The sequence below is a fragment of the Petaurus breviceps genome, unplaced genomic scaffold (genome assembly GCF_028583685.1).
Source record: "Petaurus breviceps papuanus isolate PSGF00001 unplaced genomic scaffold, PetGlider_PUasm1.0 151, whole genome shotgun sequence".
NCBI classification, from domain to species: Eukaryota; Metazoa; Chordata; class Mammalia; order Diprotodontia; family Petauridae; genus Petaurus; species Petaurus breviceps.
The window spans coordinates 5,049,540-5,070,517 of record NW_027185712.1 but is presented as its reverse complement, the minus strand read 5'-3'; the positions used below and the strand labels follow the sequence as shown (position 1 = coordinate 5,070,517).

General features: G+C 34.6%; 1 protein-coding gene across 1 annotated transcript; it reads right to left on the bottom strand.

The window, feature by feature from the left end:
* Positions 1–1,264: 1,264 nt before the first annotated feature.
* On the bottom strand, positions 1,265–11,674 carry SYT4 (synaptotagmin 4). The gene is made up of 4 exons (XM_069075514.1): positions 11,356–11,674; positions 7,740–8,557; positions 5,159–5,279; positions 1,265–1,977 (listed from the first exon to the last, which is right to left on the bottom strand). Exons 1-4 carry the CDS (start codon positions 11,387–11,389, stop codon positions 1,670–1,672), a joined length of 1,281 nt encoding a protein of 426 aa, XP_068931615.1. The 5' UTR covers positions 11,390–11,674; the 3' UTR covers positions 1,265–1,669.
* Between the last annotated feature and the right edge of the window lie 9,304 nt (positions 11,675–20,978).

Below are 20,978 nucleotides of genomic sequence, written 5' to 3'. Positions count from 1 at the left end.
TGAAAGACTCAAATGCAATTCTTTCAGTGGTATTAATTTCTTACTTGCATATTTCATATTCCAACTGCACTGGAATTCCCAACTTCACTTCTCCCCATCATTGAAATCCACATGCAGTGACCAAGGATAATTGTTTCCAAGTGATCATTTAAGTTTTGCATTGTTTTCTAGTAGTACTAAAGTGGCCTCCAGAGCCCAAACCCTGAAATATAGGGCATAATTATGTAGTTTGTCTGTAGGCAACACTGCCAGGACAACTTAACCAAGAAGGAATAGTAAACTTTACACAGTTTTGTGCTAGTAGGATGGGCTAAATATATCTGGATTGATGCAAATATTTTTCCATGGGGATCAAAGGCATTTTACTTTATTTCTAAATTTTTAAAATATTTTTATTATTTTGGTTTTTTGGCTTTAGGGAACAATTATTTTTCCATCTGGTAACCAATATTCTTATAATCTCAATATGATTTTATACTTAAATAGTTGGCCCATTGACATTGATTAAAAAAAAAGCTAAATGAAGAATTAATCATTATTGGTCATATTTTAATGCAGGAAAATAGCTATTTAACACCCATATTTTCCAAAATGATTTAAGGTAACTTTTTCCAGACAGGTTTCCAGCTAGCCATAATATCTTTACATCTTGCTTTAACTGATGATATAACAAAGTGAAACAAGGTTGTTTTTTTTTCTTCCTTAGGCCATACTGATATTTGGGAATGTGACAAAATCATAGAAAATTTAGTAGGAGGGTTTTTTTAATGTAACATTTAATCTTCTTTTATCTTGGGGAAGCAATTGACCACCTCTGGACTTCAGTTTCTTTATTTGTAAGATCAAGGGTTTGAACAATATGTTCATTAAGGTCCTTTTCATGCTTTAGATCTTTTGAGCCCAAGATACTCTCATATTACTTTTTGGTAAAGGACAATGAGTTTAATACTCAGTCCGAATTCACCTGTAATGTAACAGTACAACTGGATCCCAGCTGAGCCCTTTGCTAAAACTAAGTATTTAAGTGTATTAACTGGCTTTTTGAAGGTATTGAATTTATTCTCCTTGTGAGAAAATGGTACCTATTATTTCCAAACCACAAACGAATGAGTATACACCATTTCATACAAAACAACTATTTGTACATAACATAATTGATAACTAAAAATGGTGAACATTTCTTGATAATCTTTGGGTTGATTAAAAGAATGGATTTTTCCAACTTTTAGGAAAAATGAATGATTTTCACAAGAGCTCTGATATCTTGGACTCAGAGAGACATGTGTTCCATGTCAGTGTCTCAAAAGATGCAATGAGTTCCAGTGACATATGCAGAGGACATCATCACCTTTAAAAACACAGCTACCAAATAGAGATACAATGATATATTTATGAAAGACTTGACTGTTCTTACTGAAATTTACATTATGATAATAGTCATTAAAACATCAAGGAAGTTCAATCTCTTATGAAATTGTATCAAATTTCTCTAATGAAGGAGAATAAAATGAGTGATAAAATTTTACAATTACCTCCTGATCTACCAATTCATCCAAGTCTTAATTAAAAGACTGTCTTACTGTCAAAAGCTTATAATCACATTTAACAAAGAAATAATATTACTCCTTGTCTATGGAAAATCATTAAGTTCCAATTCATTGCTAGGATGCTAACCATCACAAAGCATATGCCACTTGGCAATTTGTCTCCTAGGATATTCACAGATCTCCTTCCAGTGCTCTCCACCTGTTCCTTCTGCTGATGCTCCAAGGACCAACCTCCCAATTACTTCATTTCTTGATCCCCTGTCAGAATCCAAAACCAGGAACTCTACACTGATTTCCTCAAGACTTTCACAAGGAATGTCAAAGACAAACAATTCATTGAATACTGCATTAGGGGTGCATTTCTTCACATGTGTTTTCTTTTTGGAGATTCTCTTTTTCGCATGATACAGGTTCACTTTGACATAAGGATCTGAAATGACAAAGGAAAAATGGAGGAAGTTAAATTTTAGTTTTAGTGAAGGAGAAAATATGAGGGCAAATGAAAGTAGCCAAAGAAGAGAAGATGGTTTAGACAAAAATTTAGCAGAAATAAAAAGGAAAAGAACTGATAAATCATATGAAAACACCTTAATTCTGAGATTCCACTATGGTAGAATATGAATAACACTAGCCTAGGAATTAAAAGTAATATTTTGAGTTTCAGTTTTGGATTGACTCTATGGCCTTGCATAAACAAGTTTCTGACCCCATCTAGGTCTTAGTTTCATGTGTGAAATAAAAATCATGGACTAGACAATTCATTATATATATTATAAAAAAATAAATTTTAATTTAATAATAATGACACAAATATATAAAACAAATAAAAAACATGGAATTAAATTTCTAAGTAAAATATTACAGTGGTATTAAAATATTTTGCATAAAAGAAAAACAAGTTATATGCTCTATATTATTATGGAATGTAATAGCTAGTGTGTTTTGTTAAATATATTTGTAGGTTATATATATATGTGTATATATATATATATATATATAGTTCTTATTCTGACCAGACAACTGATCATTCTGTATATCACTTTGACATGTCCTTGTATGATTCATATTTGTCATTACAATTTCACCACATTAATGTAAATTAATTTCATAAATTATTTTCTAACCATTGGGTCTACATTTTGTTTTTAATTTATTTTACATTTAGCAATAAAGTAGATGTGCATATATTTTATAGAGATAAGTTTCTAATTTCATGTCAAACTATAAAAGTGTAACACTTTCTGGCATATATTTTATCTTAGTATGCTTGTTTTCTGTTCATCAATCTTATACTGCACTAGATATTGCTGCCTGAATATCCTGCTCTTTATGTAATCAAATAACTGATTATTATACAACTTAGAACATAAATACATAAGTATATTATATATATATGTAAAGACACATATATAGATAGATATAGATACAGATAAATATAGATATGTCTTCTCTCTAATTATTCCGGCCTTTTTTATGTTTAACCAAGCTGTTAGATCCTCAAATTTAAAGTTCATTTCTCCCTCAATGAGCCTCTTACAGAGACCAGAAAATGTCTGCGCCAACCTTAAATGAAAAGAAACAAGAACAAGACAAAAAAACAACTATTTGCCTTTTTCTTGAAAGAAATTGTTTCAGTTTCTAAGGAAACAATGATAAATCAGATATGACCCCTACACACAAGGAGCTTACAATCTAAGTGGAGAAAAATAACAAGTACACTGAAAATTGTGATGCATATGACAGCATAAAAATGTATAAGTGAGAAGAGAGTATTATGTTACATCAGATCCAAAGAAGAAAATATTACTTTTATTTGAGGGATCAATGAGGAATTCTTGAAAGAGGCAGAAATCAAGCTCTGACTAGAAGAGGGGTAGTCAATCATTTGTCAATAATGATGCTGGTGAGGATAGGGGTGGCAGAAGATTTGCATTCCTCACTGTGATAGTTTATAAACAAAGGCAAGAAGTTAGAAAAAAGAACATAAAAATAATTTAGGGAATGGTGATTCTAATCCATTGTTTTTCAGGTATGTACAGAATATGAGAACAAATATTGTGAGATATGACTGGATATATTAGAATCAGATTATGGAGGACTTTTAAATGATAGGCTGAGTTTGGATTTTATTCTATGGATGTTTGAGGAGTACTAGAGGTTTTTTTTTATTTAACAAGGGGATGATGTGATAAGAATTTCATAGGAGTCCTGCTGTAAGAGGCCATGTGAGAAAGTATAAAGGTCTAATCTAGAATTGTATAATGAAAATGGACAAAAATCTTATACCAGAGAGAATAAAAAGGAAGAATGAACACAGCTTAGCAATAATTAGATTGAAACTTAGGAAAGAATTGGAGATTGGTTCAAAATATAAGGCAGATAATTGTAGAAAGAAATAAGACTCAGGAGGTAGAACAGGATGAAGATATAATTCAAAGCCCATAGTTGGGGCGTAATAGAAAAATGAGATGATCAAGTCAATAAGGGGCACTTTATCATAATAAAATTAGCTTTCCCCCTCTTAAACCAAGATGACATTTATTTGCAACAACATCACTCCTTGGGTCTCATACACAATTTTTTGTGTATTCATGTATTATCATATATATAAAATTATCTGCATGATATCCCCCACTTGACAGGGGAACTAGGTGGTGTAGAGGGTAGAGCACAGGGGCTTGGAATTAGGAAGATTTAGCTTCATGTATTCAAATCCAGCCTCATACACTTACTAGCCATGTGATCCTGGGCAAGTCACTTAATCCTGTTTGCCTCAGTGACAGATCTATAAAATGAGCTGGAGAAGAATATGGCAAACCATTCTAGGGTCTTTGCCAAGAAATCTTCAAATGAGGTCATGAAATCAGAGAAGACTAAAAAGTGACTCATCAATAACATCTTCCCTTTGATTATAAGATTCATAAGTCAGGGCTAGATCTTTTTCTAATCTTTGTAACTTCTTTGGTGCCTATCACAATGATTAGAACTTAAAACTACTTTTTGAAATTAAATTAATACAGTGATGTATATTTGGTAACCATACAAAATAAGTACTTAATAAATTAATGTTGATTAATGTTTCCTTCCTATGGTCTTTCATAGAACTGAGAATCAATGATGAATTTTACTGACTTTAGTAATAAAAATGATAACTAAAGATAATGGAAAAGTCAATGCAGAGACATGATAGAAAATGGAATAGCAAATTTGACTTAGGTATGAAATTATATTCCTTTGCCAGTTATATTAAAAAAAATTAATTAGATCAAGAAACAAACAAGCCCTGCTTCTTTGAACTCAGTTTCATCTAACCCTTTCCCATACTGAGGCTGAATACATGTCTTTTGAAAAAAACCTTTCCTTCTCTCTTCTACCCTAACTTTACCTGTTTTATTTATTTTCCTGAACTCTTAAGATAAATTTGACAACAATAATTATAGTGTTGGCTGACTTAGGGAACCAAAGAACTGCACATGGTACACCTTATAACTATTAAAAAAAAAAGAAATCAGGTCTGTAAACCTTATTTCATATAAAAAACCCCACCATCTTCCTAATCTTGGATCAATTCCTTTCCAATAAAACTGGACTGATTTAAGATGCAAAATTACCTGATAATCCAGAAACATCTGCTTTAGGTAGATGCCGAGCTTTTAGAACTACCACAGTGAGAGTGTTGGTTGTAGACTGATAGCAAAGGGAGATCAGAAGTTCCCCTCGTCCTGAAGACTTCTAGAGAAATAAAGACACTTTTCATAAATACTTCCTGACAATTCTGTATTTTCTTGTTGCTTGTGAAATATTTTCTAATGAACTATACATAGCACTATTACACATTTATATTTCATTTAACTAAATTGTTAGTATTCTGACTTTAATACAATAGAACAAAAAGTAATTATAATAGAAAGCTTTATGAGTCACCATCACAAACCTGTCTCATAAGAGCTTATGTCTGCCATCTAGTGGTCTTGATGTTTATTGCTTCATGTTTTCATTTTTCAAGGGTTAGCCACACCTCTTTTTTTGTTTGCTTGTTTTTTCAAGAAAAGATACAAATTTGTAGTTTATTTACAGCTACCATACCTTTTATTTTGGGGATCACTTTATATTTGTTGAAATAATATTGAGTGATCAACATATTATGCAATCCTCCTAAACAGTGAGTGAAGAACAAAATGACTATTTTTTTTAGTTGTGAGAGCTATGTCAAATCAAAGATTAAAAGTTTGTTCAAAAATCCCTCAGAGATTTCAATAGGATTCAACGCTATTGCGTTGTCTTCTCTCTATTGAATGGTATAACAAGTTTGTTTTTCTCTTAAGGAATGTATTAAAGTCTGGGGAGAGTTTGATTTACAGTTTCTGTCTACTCAGTTTTGATTTATTTGATTGCAGTATTCTCTGGTTAGTATTTGCACTCTGCTTTTGGGATGACTGCTAACATAAAACAAAAGTTTTAATACAAAAAGTTGAGAAAAAAGCTTGAAGGCTTGAGAGTAGGAGGGGTAGTTATTCTTAACCATATTTGTCTCAAACTCTTTTGTCAGGCTGTTGAATTCTATTAACATCTTCAGAAAAATATTTTAAAATCTATAAAATAAAACACAGGATTACAAAGAAAACTATTGAAATATAGTTGTCATTTTAAAAAATCATAGGCTCTAGTATAAGAATCTCTGAGCTAGAGTATGGTATTTATGGCATGGTCCCCAACCTACGAAACAGATGAAAAATGAGATGACCTATTCAACTTTGGGGTACCCTTGGGCATTTGATGAAGTGGATTTATTCCATATTATGAAATAACATATAGACATTAATACTAATTTGACACTTATGCAATCCCCTTCACAATGCAAGTAGGAAAAATGCCTAACTTTGCTTATTTTGATGTAGTTTATCAGTGTAGACTATGTCAAAATATTCCAAATGCCCAGTAAGATAAAAAGGTATGATCTTTTACTTTATGAATAGTGCATATTCCCTCCCTGTACATTTGTTCCTTTGAGGTGAAGTTTTACAATACCCCTAAAAAATCTCACTGGGAATAAATAGTTTAAGTAAAGTAAATATATAAGGCAACCATGGCGAGTATTATACTTTGATGTAAAAGGACTACATTAGGAATCAAGAGACTAAGGTTCTAGATCTGAGATTCTTTTCTTATTCATAAGCATTATCAAAGGATCATAGGCAATCTTTAGATAGAGACTGATCCAGGTGAGGGGCAGAGGATATATATGTATGAACAAATGTAAGTAGCTAGTTAAAAATGAGATAAATTTGGGGAATAACAAGTTAAAGACAAGAAGGGAAAAAAGAGTTTTAATTTGCCATTCCCAATTTTACAGGTGAGATTTGGAGGGTTTAAAGGACTTGCTAAAAGTTTAGATTTTTGATTACAAATTTTACCTCCCTGGGACTAAGTTTCCTCATCAAAAATTGTCACAAGACAGCTAAAGGGTTGGTCATATACAAAGTCCCTTTCATTTTCAATGATACTTTGTTAATATATACAATTCTCACATTGCTAAATCTCCAATGACATTTCCATCACTAAGATCCTGATGTGTTATGGAGCTGCTGTAAGAAGATATTTTAATGTTATACTTTAAGTTGAAATAGAATTTCTTTTGCTTAGTCTTATGTCTCACTATTTTCCAATACTGTCAGGAAAACTAAAAGATAATGATGCTAAAAGCATAGTAAATAACATCCTATTACTAAATTATAAATCATGGATAAGATTTGTGATAGTCCCTAGACTAAAATAAAACTATTATTATTAACCATCAATGATGTTGCTGATAGACTTATATGTATAAGATAAACATTCAGTATGATGCAATTTCTGCTTTTTTGAAAAAAATTTCATTAAAATCCAATACAAATACTTAGGAGAAGAGAGAAAAACTAATCTTTAGACTGATATTATAAAAGTTTCATAAAACTTGATTATTTTTTAACCCTTAAGATATCTCTCTATAAGTATTCATGAACATATAAAGGTAAATAAATGAAATTTTTTTGATCATGTTATTATTTTTCATCTGAATATTGAACATGGCAATGTCTCAGAACCTGATAGAATTTTCAAGTCAAACCTCTAGATATTGTTAAATGGCTACTAATAATATATTAATAGCTCAATTTTGATTGCCAGCACTTTAAAATACTTAAAATCAATTACCCTAACATTTCTTTTGATGATCTCTCTGTTCATTAACATTCTTCCATCAGCCAATTCAATGCCTGAGAGTGGAATAAGGACTTCTCCAATGATATCATCTCTTGAAAACCTGTCAAAACTCAAGATGATGAAATGAAGGACCAAATCTTGTATTTGGGTATATGGGATCCCATAGAAGGTGAAGGTTTCATCAAAAGCTGGATCTAAGGTCTTTCTTAGGACTCTGGTTTTCACTTTGTGCTTCTTCTCAGGAAGGATGGTCATTTTGATATAGGGGTCAGAAGTCATTGACTGTTCATCCATAGCTGGCAGACCACGAGCTTCTTTGATGTTCACCACAAATGCCTTTTTCTCAAAGTTGTACTCTAAGGAAAAGAAGAGGGTGCCAAGTTTATCCTGTTTCTCTACAGAACATAAGGATGAACTAGACTTCAAGCTGTCTGGGGAAGTGGACTCTTTCTGTTCCCTTTCTGAGAATGCTTTAGGAGTGAAGTTCTCAAGATCAGAAGGACTGCCAGCTTTGGGGTTTGCTTTGGGGAAATTGCCATTAAGATCTCTCTTCTCAAGGTCAAGATGTAGTGAGGTCTTTGGCACAACTGGTTTATTTTTTGTTTCATTTTTTTCATCTGCTCCAAATTTCTTCTTACTGCTCAGGTTTTCTGGATAGATGTCAACTCCCTTGAGCACATGCACAAATTTATAGGGAGGAGTCTTGTTAGTCTTGGACGATTTTCTCTGACAGCAGATCCAAGCAAACAGAGAAACTGTGAACACCAGACCAAATGCACTGAAGATCCCCACCACTGTTGGAATTTCATCTGGAAAATGAAATGGTCAATAACTTACATTAAAGGAGTAAAGCTTGAGATACAACGCAATTTGAAAAACATAATAGAGATGGCAATTGCAGTAGGTTGGACAGATTGAATTACTTTCCAACTGCTGAGGATAAGAGTTATGTACATATTTCACGCCACCTTCAGGTATAAACATATCCCCTGGGTGACACCAAGAAAGAAATACAGTATGACGGAAACTCTCTCATTCCAGTTGCGTGCCATAAACAAAATGACAGCGAGAAACCGGAGAGGAGAAGAATCTGTTAACCTATGGATATTTCTCAATTATTATGCAGGACAATCACAGTTTGGCAGGTCAGTGCTAATTACATTATTTATTTTTCATTAACATTTTATGCTCTACTATTTTTTTCTGAAACATCATTGCTATGTGCTTCAAAGCATTCACTATTCAAACACTGTATTAAGAATTCCTTGAACTAGTTTAACTAAAATCCAAAATGTAGCAATAGTGCCAAAGCAATTATGAAGTAACTGTATAACATTTACCCTACTCTGCAATATATATTAAAAGTTTCTCTGTCAGATAATGGACCAGAACTAAGGGAAACAAACTGATTAAAAACAAAGTAAAAACAGAAAGAACATATTTAATAACTTGTAAGAATAAAAACAAATTGGCTTCCTACTCTTAAAATCCTCCATTATTAGAATGACTGCCAAAGTACAAAGAGAGAAACAGTACAATTTGCACAAATGCAAACAGCAAGAAAATAGAACTGTATCTTCCAGTAAATAGCTTCCCTTTGACATATAATTTTTTAAAAAGAATGAACATAACTGAGAATTAACTCTTATTCATAACAGATTTTTTTGTCTTAGTGCATTTAAATGTGGCAATACAGTAATCAGAACCAAACACATCCCTCCTGAGAATAGAGTGTTAAATTATTGATGTTTAGTGACATTGCTTATGCATTAAGGTAATCATGTTTTGTATGTAAGCATATTTCTCCCACAAATGATTAGTAACTGTGTATGAAAGCTCCGTATTATCCTGTCAAACTATTCTGTCCATTTCAAATAAATTTTCAGTAGAAGCAACACACACAGGTAAATATAATGATTTTTGCACTGGCTACCTTTGTTATTTTATTATACTTTAAAAATCTCTTTCCCATATTGAGATGGAAAGTTCAGGATCATAAGGGATTAGAATTTGTTTAAACATCTCTGAGAAGAATAATCTTTAGTCACTACACTTCTCACTAGCCTCTTTAGGGTTCTGTGTATGTCTCCCAATAATTACAAGCCAGAAGTTAATGAAGGAGAATTGGTTAAGAAATGTTTGATCAAAAGTGTCCAATAAGGGAAAAAAGTAATGTAAGGAAATATTGAAAAAAATGAATCATTTAGAAATAAGAAATTAATCTTTGAATTCACAAAGTGAAATATTCTTGCATGGCATGGAAAAAAAAATTGTGAAGAACTGAACATGACTAGCCAAACTTAGCATAAGCTTTGAAGTTGTCCTTACTATTAAGGCAATAAATAAGTACACACAATTTGGTCGACCATGAAGTCTACTGTAACAAAGTGGGGGAGTGAGGCTTCTTTCATATTTTAGAGAATAATAGAAAGTAATTTAAACCACTGCAGTTAAATGAACCAGATCTTATATTTCAAGATAGAGATTATTTTTTTGGAGGGGAAGCAATGCAGATTTAATAACTCATTAATATAATTAGTTAATTTTTTTCCCTATCAAGCATGGGTGATGGACACAATATCATTGTAATTACAAAGAACCAAACAGGAAGTGCTGGACAGAAATGATTACTGTCAATTAGAAAGAAACTTAGCTTCTTTGAATTCTCTTATCAAAAAACTAAACAGTGCAATGCAATATATAAAAGAATAATTACTCTCAAAGTCCTTCTTACTGGTAGAATTCATAGATTTGGGGAACACAGAACAAAACTAATTCACACAGTGATGATAACAGTTTCCTCACCCCTCCTAATCCTCATGCTCATTAGCCCACTTACATGAGAATATTTGACTTTCAGTGCTGAATCATTTTAAAAGTAAGTACGGTTCATCTCTATTGCATAAAGATTGAATATAATAGAACCACAAGCTTAACATATGAATAGAAAACAGTACACATTTGGTATGATGTAATAGGGACAGACACAAATGCTGCCCTAGAATCCTACCTAGCAACATCTTTTTTTTTTTCCTTTTTTTTTTTAAAGGAAAATGTAGCCTAGTGATATGGCCATAAAATAATTACAGTACATTCTGATGTAAAATGAGGGTGTCAGAGCCCACTAGTTAAAATTATTTTGAACTGATTCTATTTTTTTTAGGATGTCTTAAATATGTATTTGCTTTTAAGCTCCGTGCCGCCGCCCCCATTCCCCCTACCCCTGAAATGACAGACACAAGATATTTACCTAAAAGGAATCTTCACCAGGCCAAATAAAATAAAATAAAACCAACAATCAAGTGTCAAAACACTTTGCTACTACTACAATATATAGAACTCCCTGAATCTTTGAGAACTTCTTGAAGCTAAAATAACCTTAGCAGAATGCAATTTACAAGGAGGATACCTGGTAAGGGAAAGAGACAGACTGGGTTTACTAAGATTATCCAAATACCATTCCCGTTCTCTAAAATCCAATGGCTAGCTAACCCATACCCAGCCTTGAGAGACAACATATACTCCAAACTGTAATTTCCAAAGAAAAAACAAACAAACAAACAAACAAACAAATCCTTTTTATAAGTTTGGTTAAGAACTTGCTTACCAAATTCCTCTCTGCTTGAGGTGATCGGAGCCATGTTTGCTGCGTGCTCTGTCCGAGGTACTGAACAGCAACCCCTGGCTTGCTTCTCTATGAAAGCGGCTGTTTTCCTCTTCCCGGAATCAGGAACTGGCTTTTCCTCGTGATGCAAGCACCAATGTGCAGCCCAGGGGACCTTCAAGCGGGAGCAAGGTGGGGGTGGGGGGCGAGAAAGCAGAGAGGGAGCTCAGCTGTCCCTCATACAGGGATTTGCCACCCCCGTTCCTGTTTTGGCTCTCCTGAGTAGCTCAGCTCTTAGACTGTAGACGTGGTTGAAACCCAAATTGACGCAATCCTGACGCTACAGGGCTGAAATCAGCACCTGCCCGCCTCCCCTTCCTTTTTTCCTTCTATTTTCCCTCCACCCCCCCCCCCAACCCCCTTCTTTCTCCAGCCTCTCCAGGGGATTCAACACACACGCTCATCAATTATTTTAACTGCTCTGCTACAGGATATTAGCTGTCTTATTCAGTGGGACACAGAAGCAGACTGAGATAGAAGTCCCTAAACTCAATCTTGTCACTCCATAACATAAAATCTTTGGGTTTCATGGGTGGGTGGGAATATATCTCAGTGTGTCAGTGTTGTGATGGAAGAAGGGGATTAAGGGGCAAGGGAAAAGAAATAAAACTTCAGTTCCATGTGATCCATTTCAATCACACACACACACCCACACACTCACATTTTTCTCACTTTTTCCCTCTTCTTCAGAGGAATAACACGTATCAGAAAAAAACTACAACTGACTGACACATTTAAATTAAAACCACTATGGTTTTCCCCTTGCATCTTCCTTTCTGTTCTCCCCTCCTCTTCAGTCCTGTTATTAATGCAACATTTCTGCTGATACTATTAACAGCCATTCCATTCTAACAGCTCAGGTTTTTTCTACCTAATACCTGAAATTTCATTGGCAAAATTCTGAGGAAAAGATGAGAATGATCACTTTTGTTTTCAGAGCCTTGCAAATGTGTATTCATCTTTGATGAAATTCAGTGAGTATTTAAAGAAAATTTAGGGATGATGTACTTGGTTATAAACACTGACTGCTAATGTGTGGGAAAATATAAAATACCTAAAAAAATTATAACTTGGTATAGGTAGCTATTAATTTCTGCAGATTAAAAGAAAAATCGGGCATTTCTATGTGTGCATATGTGTACATACATTATATATAATGTATACATACACACATATGTAAATACGGACAATGTGCATATATGTTGTACATAAATATATAAATGGGTATGTTTGTGTGTGTGTGTGTGTATATATATATAGTTAGTTTGATTTTGGATTTAATGAAATTGTCTCTGTACAAATATGTTCATCTATTTATTTCACAGGAGAGAGTCTCAAGGAGCAGTTCACATTGTCAATTATAGTTTGTCAAAGAAATCCTTCGATTCTGAGCTCCTGAACAGAGATTCTGTGTGTGTGTGTGTGTGTGTGTGTGTGTGTGTGTGTGAAGGATGGGGTGGAGTGTTGTAGGCAGATAGTCTCAGGAATCTACTGTATGACCAACAAAGTACTAAATGTTGGAGTAGAGACTAGAATTGATCAAGTTGTGTCTGGGGAAGTAGTGACTCTAATATTCTGTATCATGGAAAATTTTATATAGCAACATTGCTTCTTTTTGGCAAAATGCCTACCTTCTCAGTAATCTTCTATTTAAAAAATACTTTCATACTATGAAAGCACACAAACCAATTTTTTTCACCAACACCCTTTATTGGCAGGATTTGAGGTCTGTACCCACATCTTACTACCTGATACAGATGAGTCGCATCTGGAGCAATTGATTTACCTGGCAAGATTCTCTCTAGGAAAAAGAAAAAAAAACATTCCTTGAAAAAAAATAAAGAAGTGGGCATTTGTTTGCAATACATGCTGCAGATACATAAATATTAGCATTCAGTTTATTGAAGTATGTGTATCCAATCTAGGTAACATGTACTGTGTGACTAAATTAAATGTTATATAAGTAAATAGTGTGTGTTTATGGGTATTATTGCTTCATATTATTTAGTGCCTCATTAAATCTTCCTTTATGTAGCAAAATCCCATCATTTACAAACAACTTAGATTTCTTTAAGTTTCATCGGAGCCCCACCCACATACGGAGATGTCTTATTACTTATGGTTACAGTGTGATATGATTACTTCGCTCTCCCGAGCTCATGCAGCTTTGGATGCAGCGACAGCTCACTGCTATAAAATCAAAGGGAGGAGAAATATTATTGATTGAAATAACTAAAATTCTTTTTGCTCAACATCTTTCACCATCTGATTAATATGTTGTTTATCTCCCCGTTTCTCTAGAGCAACCAATACCTCTATGGGATGTGTGGGCGTAGGTCCCCATGCAGAGGAAAGCTGGTAAGTTTCCTTGCAATCTGAGTATTCCACTCTACCGGATCGCTAGAGAAATGCTCTCTCCTGGCCCAGTAAAGGAGTGATCAATGGACTGACATGCGCAATCTTCCCTTTTACAACCAGGAACTGTAGGAGGGGGGTTGCTAGGCAACCACCTCCACACCACCCAAAACACACAGGCCTCAAACACGCACATGTCTGGGAAACAGACTCTTTTATGTAGTTTTGTACTGTTTGCTTTCACAATGTTTCTTTTGCTATTGATTTCTATTCAACTTAATTAAACACATATGAAAACACAGTGCATATTTATTATGCACCTACTATGTGCAGCCATGCACAGTGCTAAGCACTGAAGGATGGAAGGCCTTAGGGAGCTCACATGGGGGAGGGTGAATGGGAGGTCACAACCTATATGCCGATATACGTAATAAGGTAGAGAGTAAAGGTGACTAAGAAAAGAGATTAAACAGCTTGCTCTAGGATAATTTGAAAGAAGAGAGAGCACTAACAGCTGGGCTCCATGGAAGGCATAACAGAGGTATCTACACCTAAGCATAGTTCTGAAGGAAGGTAAAGATTTCAAGAGAGGGAGTAGGCTTCTCAGCACACAGTCAGGGAAGCTAGAGAAGGCAGGATGCAAGTTGGCAATTTAAGATCTAGTCACTAATTTACCAGCTTTAATCCTAACTTTATAAACACACATAGGCACACACCATACACTTTAAAGGGGATGAATTCATCAGTGAGTTATTTTAAGATCCCATGATAAATTCTATTATTTAGTAAGAGAAACAATGCATAGTTGTTTATCCAATACTTCAACTCACACTATACCCTCCCACCTCCCCAAAATAGAAGTGGGTGGGTGTGACTATACCCCCCAAATTATTTACATACAATAAAGTGTCATGTTCAACCTGAAAAATAACATGGACATGGTAATTTATTTGATTCTTTTGGGAAGGTAGGCAAAGGGATGACTTGATTTCCCTGAATAATTGCTTTAATTTCTCATTTAACTTTTTCAAAAAAATTTCATCGCCTCCAAGCTAGTAGTACAAATTCACCCTCTAGATTAAAATAAAAATCTTGAAGCACAGTGTTTCTCCAAAACAGTGCCATTAAGAAGTTTTCACTACGAATCTTAAGAAATCTTTCTATATCATTGCTCCTAGAGTCCTAGGGTCAGAAAAGACAAAAATGGAAACAATTATTTATAATCACACTCTTTAACCTGTCAACCTTAACTCTTAATGTAAACTATATATATGGTAATTTTTTATTTTTTAATTCTATAATTTGGAGCAACATTAAATAACAACCTTCTTGAAGTCTTCATCATCTATACCAGGATGCACTGAATTCTTTCCTTTTTCAATTTCTTTTCTTCATATAATGAAAAAAAATATCACTCTCCATAAATCAGTTTGAAGGTATTTATTAAGTTCTGAGAGTATATCAACACTTGAGAAAAATTCAAGCACAAATAAAAAAACAGTTCTTGACCTCAATATTCAAATGTGGGAAAACAATGTTTAAAAGCAAACTGAAGAGGAGTAGGAGGTTATCTGAAACAGAAGCAAGCTAGAGAAAAGTCTTGAAGGAGCTAAAGGCCTCATAAATAGAGAGTATTTTCAATGTGTGAACTCCAGGCTTGAATTAGCTTCTACATTGAAGAGATATCTGGGGCATAGAGTCCTTCATGCAGCTTGGAGAAACATGAAATATGGAACTTAAAAGCTTCTTAAATATTTTTCATTTGTTAATTTTTAGTGTCCACATATATTGTAATCTCTATAATTTCAGATACTACATATCTGTTTCTATATATGTACATACATAAATACATACATATACACATACACATATATGGCAATGAACATAGATTAATTAACCTAAAACCTTGCTAAACAATATGGTGACAGATGCAGATATATGTATGTATAGTACTTTGGCAATCTGGTAAAGTCTATGTTTTTAAATACACAAAATAAAATATAGCAAGCAAGAGAGCAAATAAAAAATTGAAATACAATTGTCAAAATATATTTTCTTCAACAATAGTGAGGTTGATATGCAGGAGTACCCAATAAGGTTAACAGTAGAAGTGAAAAAAAGAGAGAAACTGATTAAGAAGTGAAATGTGTTATAAAAAACTTTTGATGCCTGAGAAAGTTTCCATGGTCTAGATAAGTGTCCAATAATGATTCATCTAATCAAAATAAAGACCATTAGCCCTAATTAGAATTCAGAATGATCTTACATGGGCTTTATTTGAATATGTATATATCATAATGATAAGTGATGGAAATGATTTTAGGACATGATACTTAGTCTATTTTTCCCTCTTTAATGAAACATTTTGTTGTATTATAAACTGTTAATTGCATTCTGGTATGCTGATCAAATATATTCTGCTTAACATGCAAATAGTATTGTGCAGAACTGCTAGATTGTGCTTGGACAATTTGGTGGAAATTTCCAAATTATCATTTGAATGCACAAGGAAGAAATTGTACAAATTATCAAGGAAATTTATTTGAAAACAGAAATTTCAAGGAAAGAATGAAAGTAGGCAGAGAAGGAAGAAGGCAGAGAAAACAAAAGGAATGGAAGGGAGGGAGAAAAGGAGAGAGGGAGAAAACAAAGCTGTGGTCTTTTATAAAATAATGAAATATATGTTTTTGATGCCTCTTTTAGAATCAAAGGTATGGGAAAAAGATGATAACCCATTTTAGAGTGCATCAGGTTGGTAATGAGAATGTAAGAGAAGTCCAGATATCTTAGAAAATGTAGAAAAAGGAATGATATAGAAAAGATTACTGGTCCTGGAATGGATGAGTGATTCCAGGTCCTCATTCTGAGCCAACCTTATTGAGAGGGGAGAATAGAAGAGAAATATTAAATTCAAAAAGGGAATAATAAGAGAAGTTGTTATCCTCATCATAACTCTCATTCCTTGTTACTCTTACCTCTCAAGAAAGATGATCTGACTCTCTAAGTTTCCTCTCTGCTCACTGTCCATGAAAAGCATCACTAATGGCATGGTATTTAGTGAGTTTCTGTTTCTGCTGTAAAAGTAGGTAGATAGAAGTGTCCCATTTCTCAGCATAGAGGTTTCAAGGAAGGAATATGAATTTCAAGTACCCAAAATTAGTACTCTAAATAGATATGCCAGAGAAGCTTCATTGTATATGGCATTTTAGTTCTTCGTTTCAGGTATATATGGTTTGTATCTCATTGGAGATTATTGTCTTCAAGATCTAAACCATATCAACATCTTTGTAGCTAATAGCACAATTTTTATCTGTTCTAGAAAACATTTATCTTTTGTCAAAATTGCCTCCAATTTCTTTTTTTTACTTTTTTAAAAATTTATTTTTACTTTTCAACATTTATTTCCACAAGGTTTTGAGTTACAAAATTGCTCTCCATCGTACCCCCACCCCAAGACAGCAAGTCTACTAAATACCCCTTCCCCCAATCTGCTGTCTCTTATATCCTCCTGTAAACACCCTCTAGCTCTCTAGTAGGGCAAGATATAATTCTATACCCCAGTGCCTATACATCTTATTTCCCAGTTGCATGTAAAAACATGTTTTAAAATATTTGTTTCTAAAACTTTAATTTCCATATTTTTCCATTCTTCCCTCCTCACTGAACACCAACGGGAAGATAAGCAATTAATTCAATGTAGGTTGTACACATGTAGTTACACAAAATGTTTCCATAGTAGTTATATTGTGAAAGACTAACTATATTTCCCTCCATTCTATTGCACCCCCCATTGTATTTTCTACTTTGACTCTGTCACTTTTCAAATATATGTGCTTCTAACTATCCTCTCCCACATTCTGCCCTCCATTCTATCACCCCTCTTGTCCTCTTCCCCCCTACTTTCATGTAGGGTAAGATACCCAAATTAGTATGTGTTATTCCCTCCTGTAATGGAAATGCAAATTTAAAGATCTTCCCTGTCCCTAGGCTAACATGCACCTGGAGCCTGGGGTGGGAGGCTTGTTTTTCAGTAGATACTTCTTGATTGGCCAGTGGGTCCAGAAGGTTGTTACATTCTCTGAGCCAGGAGAAGGCTATATAAGTCCTGATGTGAAGCTTTGTTTTGGGGGCTGACTTTGAGAAGTGTTCTGTGATTTGATCTGTATTCTGGGAAGCCATTGTCCAGAGCCTCCCCGGCTTTGAAAAACCCAGATGTGGAAACCCAGATGTTGACTGGGTATGGATGTAATGGTTGGACAGTCTGAAATCTGTTTACTTGATCTGTTTCTGTCTTGATAATTCTGCCTGTATACTTTGAAGTTCGGGGTGCTGACCTTTTCCCCTGAACAAGGTAAACAATATATGTCTGACTGATTAAAGTAAGCTTGTTAACCCATTTTGAGTTGCTTTCCTTTATCAAAGCAGATCCAAGAACCTGTGGTGGAAGCAAACCGGAGGACGCTTGGGGTGCTTGCCGCTACACCTCCTTAAACAAAATTCAATGAGGGTAAATTTGACCCATCCCTTTCACCTTCCTGCTCCTCTCCTCCATTTTAACAGTTTTTTCTTACCTCTTTTATATGAGATAATTTGCCGTATTCTATCTCTCTTTTTCTCCTCCCATTATATTCCTCTCTCACCTCTTAATTTTAATTTTTAGGTATCATCCCTTCCCATTCAACTGATCCCATGCCCTCTGTCTGTGTATACATGTACACACATGTACAAACACTCACATATGTATTTATACACACATACACCCTCATATATATACATACATATATGTGTATGTGTGTATACACACATATTCCATTCAACTATCTTCATACTGAGAAAAGTCTCCTGAGTTAAAGTTATAGTTTTTCCATATAAGAATATAAATAGTTCAACTTTAATAAGTTCCTTATGATTTCTTTTCCTCGTTTACCTTCTCATTCTTCTATTGCTTCTTGTATTTGAAAGTCAAATTGTCCACTCAGCTCTGTTTTTTTTTTTTCATCAAGAATACTTGAAAGTTCTCTATTTTATTCAATGGCCATATTTTCCCCTGAAGCATTCACTCAGTTTTGCTGGGTAGGTGATTCTTGCTTTAAATCCTAGCTCCTTTGACCTCCAGAATATCATATTCTAAGCTCATTGATCCCTTAATTTAAAAGCTGCTAGTTCTTGTGTTATCCTGATTGTGTTTCCACAATTTTCAAAGTGTTTCTTCCTGGCAGCTTGTAATACTTTCTCATTGACCTTGGAACTCTGGAATTTGGCTATGATTTTCCTAGGAGTTTTCTTTGGGGGATATTTTTCAAGGGGTGATCAGTGAATTCTTTCAATTTCTATTTTGCCCTCTGGTTCTAAAATATAAGGGCAATTTTCCTTGAGAATTTCTTGAAGGATGATTTCTCGATCATGGCTTTCAGGTAGTGTAATAATTTTTGAATTATCTCTCCTGGATCTATGGTTTCTCTCTGTCATGTTGTGGGTTCTGTACCTCTAAAATTTGCTTAGAGTCATATTTTACAGATATTGGAGGTGTTTGGAGCAGGGGCTGCATAGAATTCCTGTTTTTACTCTGCCATCTTGGTTTCTTCCCCTCTTCCCCCTTATTTCTTAATCTTGTGAAAGTACTAATGGAGGATTTTTTAAACGTCTGTAATAAGAAAATTGTGGAACTTCTGAAAGCTAAGATGGCAGAGTAATTAGTAAATCACTGTAACTCTCCCATATTCACCTCCAAACAACCATAAAATGAAACCCCAAACAAATCCTGGCATAGTAGATGCAACAAAAAGGGAATGAAAAAATTATTTGAGCCAAAGAAACTCAGAAAATCACCCACAAAGGTCTGTTTCACTAGGATAAAAGGGGAACATAGTCCAGAAAAGGAAGCATCCCAGCAACCCAGTGGCAAGAACCACTTCAGAAAACTAGTGGGAGATCTTGAGCCCCAATGTGATATAACAGGCAAATATCAACACTAGGACCCCACTCATGCCTTAACATAGCCAGGGGAGAACCACCACATTCTTTAGGGTATCCCTGGGCAAATAGGTAACCTCCAATGGCCAGTACTTGTACTTCAGTGTAGCCCCCAGGAAATTCAGAACCATCCCACTGGCATCAGCACTGTAATACCAAGTACAATTAACATCCAGGTTCAGATTAGGGGTACAGCAAACTCCATTTATTCAGTGACAAATTAAGGCAAAACATTCACAGAAAATCAAAATCAAATATAGTGTAACTCTCATTTAGTAAGTTCTTAATTCAATCCCAAAGTACTAAGGCCCTATATTCCACCCATGGGCAGTACTTCGATTTAGTCAATCACAAAGCCTTCTCTCAATTCAATTAGTGATCAGTTTCCAATAATAAACAAAGTAGATTTATTTGGTCAGTCACAAAGTTTAAAAGTCAAAAGTTTTCCACCTCTGGATCACAACTGAATTACAATACCATACATTAACACCAAACACTTTTTCAAAGGTGCAGTGGAGAGCACAAAGGCCATCTACCCCTAAGCCACAATAAGGTTATATCATCACAGCATTCAATACCTAAGGAGAGGTCTTTTCTTTATCTTGATCCAAGGAAATTTCTCAGCAATCTCTGTTCTTGTGAAGACAAAGCTTAATAAAGCCACAATATACATTGCCAGTGTCCTCATCAATTCATTCTCTGCCTGCAGGACAGTCTCAGGAACCCTGAAAACATCAGCAAGACCCTACTTCAGGATTTATGTAAACATACAGCAAGAAAATCCTCCTTCAGGGATTCTGAACCAACAGCAAGGTTCTAGGACCTCTGCAACAACAGCACTGACATTTTCCAGCAGACAAATCTGGCAAAGTAACATCAAAACAGACAAAACAAATACTGGCACCACAGTCATGCTTCTTCCCTGTTCAGTCCTCAGTTCTCATTTCTCACTCTCCAGCAGTAGTAGCAGCCTCCTGATGCTGGCTCCCAGAAGTTCTTCTGGCCTCTCTCTGATTGGGCCTCTCTGTAAATCCATGGCACCAGCTCCTCCCAGTTCAGCCCCCTCTCTTCATATCAACAAGTCCATCCCAAAAGTGGGATTCACGAACTATGGGTTTTAACACAACCTGAAAATCAAGGCAATGCAGGGGGATCTTTAAATTCTATTACCATTATAAGCACATGCTAGACAACACTACTAAGATGCTTGCTTAGCACCACATAAACTGCCAAACCCA

What these genes read in the sequence shown, in the direction of transcription:
- SYT4 (XM_069075514.1), bottom strand. Translation starts at nt 11,389, where the DNA reads ATGGCTCCGATCACCTCAAGCAGAGAGGAATTTG. An exon ending in CTCAAGCAGAGAGGAATTTG is followed by an intron (nt 8,558 to 11,355) that starts GTAAGCAAGTTC and finishes TTCATTTTCCAG; the next exon opens with ATGAAATTCCAACAGTGGTG. An exon ending in TCATCAAAAGAAATGTTAGG is followed by an intron (nt 5,280 to 7,739) that starts GTAATTGATTTT and finishes TTATTTCTCTAG; the next exon opens with AAGTCTTCAGGACGAGGGGA.